Genomic DNA, 5,504 nt, shown 5'->3' with positions numbered 1-5,504 from the left:
AAGATTTCTCTTATTTTTCTTTTTTATTACACGTTTTTTAAATCGTGTTGATGAATTATAATTTCAATTTTTTCAGTTTAAATATAGTATATGGGCTACGCGAATAAAAGCAATTGTTGAGGAAATAATTTGCCGATCAAACTAGATGAGCCTATAGAAAACACAAACCCTGCTTTTCTTTCTAATCTGGAAGCCGTTAAGTGTTTCATTAAATGACAGATATGATTTACAAGTCTAGTCGAATGACAATGTTTGTGTTTGCTCATGAATGAAAATATTGCTGACCGTTTAGGCTATGGTATTTGACAAATAGTGTGTATAGGCTACTTCTACTCCTTGTGTGTAGCCTATCTGTAAAAAATGTTTCATTAATTCACATAAAACAGACTTAAACCTGATATTGGGAAATCTATAACAAATAAGATGTCCTACAATTAGGCCTATATTAAATTGAAAATGCATGGTCAATCGTTTTTTTTTTTTTTTAAATACAGTCTGTTTCCTATAATATTTATGAACAAAGCACTCGCAATGTTGTCTTTTTAGCGTTTCCCAAACATAACTCATTGTCCATATAAGCCATTGACGGCTGCAGTTATAACTTATCCTACTGCAAACGAGCCTAGCATTACAAAATAAAATCTTGTTCAACAAAACCACAACAAATGCACGTTCAGAATTCAGCATAGCCGTTTATATTCTGAAATGATTCTTCGATATATGGTGAGATGATGGACTGACAACATGATAGAGTATAAGATATTGAAAAAGAAAGTGGACACCGGTCGTGTCATTCACCTAAAAGTTGTCCTGAAAACATTTTCTCTTTGTAAAAGTATGAAAAAAGATAGTACAACCCCTTGATTAATTTATCGTCGCCCAGTAAGAAGAAATAAAGTGGCAATTTCTACATTTCTTTTTGTATTTAGAAATAAACTATTTTTATTTATAAACTTCAATGCATAATAAAATGAACCTGAAATTATTTCAAACGTGTTCTGGCGTCATTTCTTAACATCGTTATACCAAACTTTCAATTCTGATTGCTGGGTCAGTCATTAGAAAAATACGAATAATAAAATCTCAGACACCGACGAATGCACTCATAATATTTTTTTTTTTTTTTAAATCTTATTCGAAGTTAAATCGTTTAGTAGAACTGTAAAACCTGAAAAAGCCTGCACCCATGGAAATTAGCTACATGATTTGTATTTAAAACGGCAAAATCAATATAGGCTACTCAAATGACAGAATTTAGTTTGAGTTGAGTTTTGGTGATGTTTGGTTAATAAATACTGAAGACAGAAATATGGAACAGAATTGTTTCTTATTTTTCAGAATACATACAAAAAATACCAATTCTCTCTCCGTGGTGAACACCTGAAAAATAACGGCAATTTCAAATCATGTGGACAATTTGGGATTTAAGAAACAAACATGCATGTAAATTATCTTCTTTTCAATGAGACATTAAATAATAACGAACAATACAATCATAGCAATTCCAAATCAACATCCAACTGAAGACCCCTATTTTATTAGTACTCTAACATGTGTTTCACGTTATCTACAGAGTTCATGTAATGCACTTTTGAGTTTCTCAAATATTTTCATTTGTATTATTGTCCGCTTTAAGCTGACATAAATAAATACAGTGAGTCCACGGATCCAGTCCTTCAGTGGCGCGATGATATAAAAGTCTTTATATTTCAATCTTTATAATCTATAAATTTGGACAGAGTCTGTTTTTTTTTGTTTTTTACTGGTATCCAAGCGCTGCTGCTGTGGTGAGTCTTTGACCATACAGTGCATAGGGAGAATAATAAGGACCGGTCGCGGCAGGTACTGGAACCGGTGCGCCGGGAGTAGGCAACGGGCTCTTTGAATACGGGTGATAGCGGCTGCTTAGTCCTAACGCATGATGCGGGCTCCTAAGTGCCAATGTCCCGGGGCTCCCAGGGGCTCCTGAGGGCGGCATGTGCATATGGCATGCCATTGCTGCGGCGGCAGCATTAGCTAAAGATGATGAACTGGGATAACCCGATATAAACTTTTCGGTCCCGGTGAATGCGGTGTGCGTCCGCAGGTGGTTAAGCAGTTCTTCGGAGGATGAGAAACGCTTGTCACAAGGTCCGTTAGCTGACACCCAGTTACACACATGCGGAAGAGGGTCGTTGGGCAGCATGAACCCATAGGGATACAAAGGGTGTCCACCAAAAGATGGCGGCGAGGAGTGAACCCCGTGCAAAGGGTGTGTGGGGTACATGAGTTGATATCCGGACTTCAAAGCAGCCGCCGAGTCGTGTGTGCAGGAAGCTCCGGCTGCACCGGCCAAGTGGCTGGCACAGTGGTAACTCAAGCAGTAAGGGTCTCTACAAAGGCTGGCTGACATTATGGATGGAGGGGATGCCCCGGCTAGGGGGCTTGAGCCAGCTTTACTGCAGCCCAGCGAGCTGGCGAGCTGTGCATTGACCAGACTTCCACCGTGGGGCAGGAAGTGTTGGGGATAGCCGGCGTAGGCCCCTGCTAAACTGCCAGGGTACGTCATGCCAGCCGGGGGTAGAGGGAAAACTGTCTGGCCGGGTTTGTACGGAGAAACGGGGGCGACAAGTCCTGACCCCAGGACGGAGGCTGAGGATGAAGAGGTGACACACGAGGACTCCGACGTCGCTGCTTTGGATCCTGATGTGGTCTCCTGGTGCTGGTTGACCTCCACGTTAATTCCCGCACAGCTCACGCTTATCCTGCTATGGCTGATGCTGGTCGGTGCAGATCCATCCGAGGTGCAGTTTTTATTACAATCAGACTCTTTCTTTTCGTCTCTCTCTCCCTTTCCATCTGACGGCATCGGGGAAGCCGAAGTGCTGGAATTCGGGCTGCCAGTCCTGGGAGTGAATGGCTGGCAGGTGGCGCTAGGCACACGGAAACCAGATTTCTCTCCGTTCGACACCCCAGAAGACGAGTCCTTCTTATCCGATGGCTTGGAATACGGCTTGAAGCTGGATTTGTCTTCCACACCGATGTCACTCAGTTTTAAAGGGCCAGATTTCGACTCTTTATCGTTAGATCCGTTTGATGTTACCGAGGAGAGTTTGGAGGAGGGTGGAGGGTCCGGTTTACCGATCTGAGAGCACGTTTGCGCAAGAAGAGCCAGAGGACTTTTCTTGGCATCGAGCTGCGAGGACAGATAAAAATACAGAACGTAAACATCACAAATATGTAAAAGCACAATCATTACAAGGTATTTGTCTAAATAAACAACAAATAAACTTCCCTAAACGACTCGTCGCTTCTATTTGAGCGTTTTAAGCGAGTCGATGATGTGCGCATCGCGCGAAACGGACTGGAAGCCCGTGCCAAAAGCGCATTTACAATGTTAGCTGGATTAAAGAGAAAATTGGTCAAATTAAAATACGATGTTGGCTATTGGATTTTATTCATTTTATCCACCCAGCCCCGCTACGTCTAATCCAAGATTCTCGTAACGCTCCGTCATTTCTCCGACAAAATAGAATGCGGACTTGTCAAATACATGAACAGCTTATGAAACAGCGAATACGCATCTTACCTCAATTGGACTAATCGGGGTGGATGGCAATGGCTGAAGATATTCAGGGTGTAAAATGTGTCCTGTGCGTGCAGTAAGCATTTTCAAAATCTTTATGGGAATTCGGTTAGCTTGCCGTAAAGGGTCCGAAGGAGGGACGGAATGGAGAAAAGGCTTGCAGACGACCGCGGAGTTGTTATTCCGAGAGCTGCTGCTGGTGCTTTCCCAGACTAGATCAGTATCACTATTTCTTGAAGCAGAAGCAGAAGACGATGTGATCATGACCCAATTCTCATGTATTTTGTTGGTATTTCATTTATCAGATTAATAAATAAAAAAACACTATGCCGTAATCTTCATTCAAATAGTAGAAATAAAGATAAATTGTATAATCCGCATGGAGCAAAGCGCGAGGCTATTGCAGATCCGGAACCGCGTGTGACACCAAAGGCATAGCGCGCGCTCTGTCTCTTCCCGTAGGTCCGCGCGCTTGTCCTCCCAAACCAAGAACTGGTAGAAATTTTCACTTCAAAAGCAGCTGAATTAGTCCGAGATTAAAGCCCTTGCCGCCTTCCAATCAAATGGGACCCCGAGGTGATTGGAGGGTCAAGGGGATGTGACGTTCCTCCTCCTGCAAGCGCCTCTATTTTGACAACTTGGGGGAGGAGATTTTGCACAATATGTAGGTTGTCGTACACGCCGATGTCTCTGTCAAAAATGAGATTTAAACTGCTCGCTCGCTGTTCATTTTCACGAGCATGCTTCCATAATTTTGCCATTTTTTAAAAGAGAAAAATAATTCTCTCATACATTTTCTCTTCGTCTCTTTTGTAGGCCTTAATAAGAATAAGCTCCATATTTACCGATGATGATTAACACCATCAACAAAAACAGAGTTAAAACATTAAAGTTTGGGAGATTCCTTTTTATTATTTTTATTATAGGCACCTAGCTCTTTGTAGGCTACAAGACCTACATTTTTAGTAACCAATTTTCCTTTTGATGTTATTTATTGTATGAATTTAAATGTAGCAGTCTTTTTTTTCTAAGATGTTGTGTCTTTAGTTTAGTTTTTTTTTTTACCGTTAGCCTACCTTATGTGAACGGGCTAAAACATCAGACCATAAACACAAGATCAACTTGTAGTGTTTGAATTCCCCAATCAGACAAGCGTTGACAAGAGCAGACCAATGCAGTGATAGAGGGATGTGAATGTCACATGTTTTCAATATAATATAGACCGCCCTTCTATTTCTATCCCCACCCCTCCGTCAACTGTCAATTCTGCTCGACCACAATCAATCAGTTATTTGTCAGTTGCTGTCAATCCTTTTCTTACTTCACGTCAGCTTTTGAAGCTGATTATGTGCCGCGAGTGACAGAGAAAAGGGCAAAAGAAGCATCCCGGAGAACAGTCACTTAATTTGAGGGGCAGTTTCTCTGTTTGATTCAGTTTGGAAAGGTTTTGTTTAAAACCTTTTCCCCGTGTTTCTTTTTTCTTTCATCTTTTTCTTCAATTGAAGTAGAAATAGAAAATCAACAACTGGACATTAATCACAGCCTATAGTTTATTTAGAAATACAGCTGCTGAGTATAAAAAAAAAATCGAATATTTTGAAGTAGGCTACTTTTTGAAAGCGTCATAATTATTTTACTTTTATTGGCCTAACAAAAAAAGTTATAAAATAAAAACACGAGGCAAGCAATTAATGTAAATATTTTGCTTTATAGGCTATAGGTTAGCCTATAACATGTGTATTAGCTAATTTTATTTTACATTAACCAAACAATTTCATGCCTAACCTGTTGTCATTTTTATGTCCATTACCATTTGTATAATTGTTTAAACTTTTTCTGTTATTTTACGGATTTATTTTTTACAGCCTATAGGCCTATATATGTTTATAACTTATGTTCCTCTGCAAGTAGCCTACTATTGAATTAAAAAGAAAGAAAA

The 5,504-nt window shown here is 40.3% G+C and overlaps 1 protein-coding gene across 1 annotated transcript; it reads right to left on the bottom strand.

Moving 5' to 3' along the window:
• Window positions 1-1,310: 1,310 nt before the first annotated feature.
• Window positions 1,311-4,077, bottom strand: znf503 (zinc finger protein 503). Its single transcript, XM_084390870.1, has 2 exons — window positions 3,569-4,077; window positions 1,311-3,175 (listed from the first exon to the last, which is right to left on the bottom strand). Exons 1-2 carry the CDS (start codon window positions 3,827-3,829, stop codon window positions 1,760-1,762), a joined length of 1,677 nt encoding a protein of 558 aa, XP_084246996.1. The 5' UTR covers window positions 3,830-4,077; the 3' UTR covers window positions 1,311-1,759.
• Window positions 4,078-5,504: the final 1,427 nt, after the last annotated feature.

Source organism: Rutilus rutilus (assembly GCF_951802725.1).
Source record: "Rutilus rutilus genome assembly, chromosome: 20".
Taxonomy (NCBI): Eukaryota; Metazoa; Chordata; class Actinopteri; order Cypriniformes; family Leuciscidae; genus Rutilus; species Rutilus rutilus.
The sequence above is the reverse complement of the archived record's forward strand: the minus strand, read 5'-3'. Positions and strand labels throughout refer to the sequence as shown.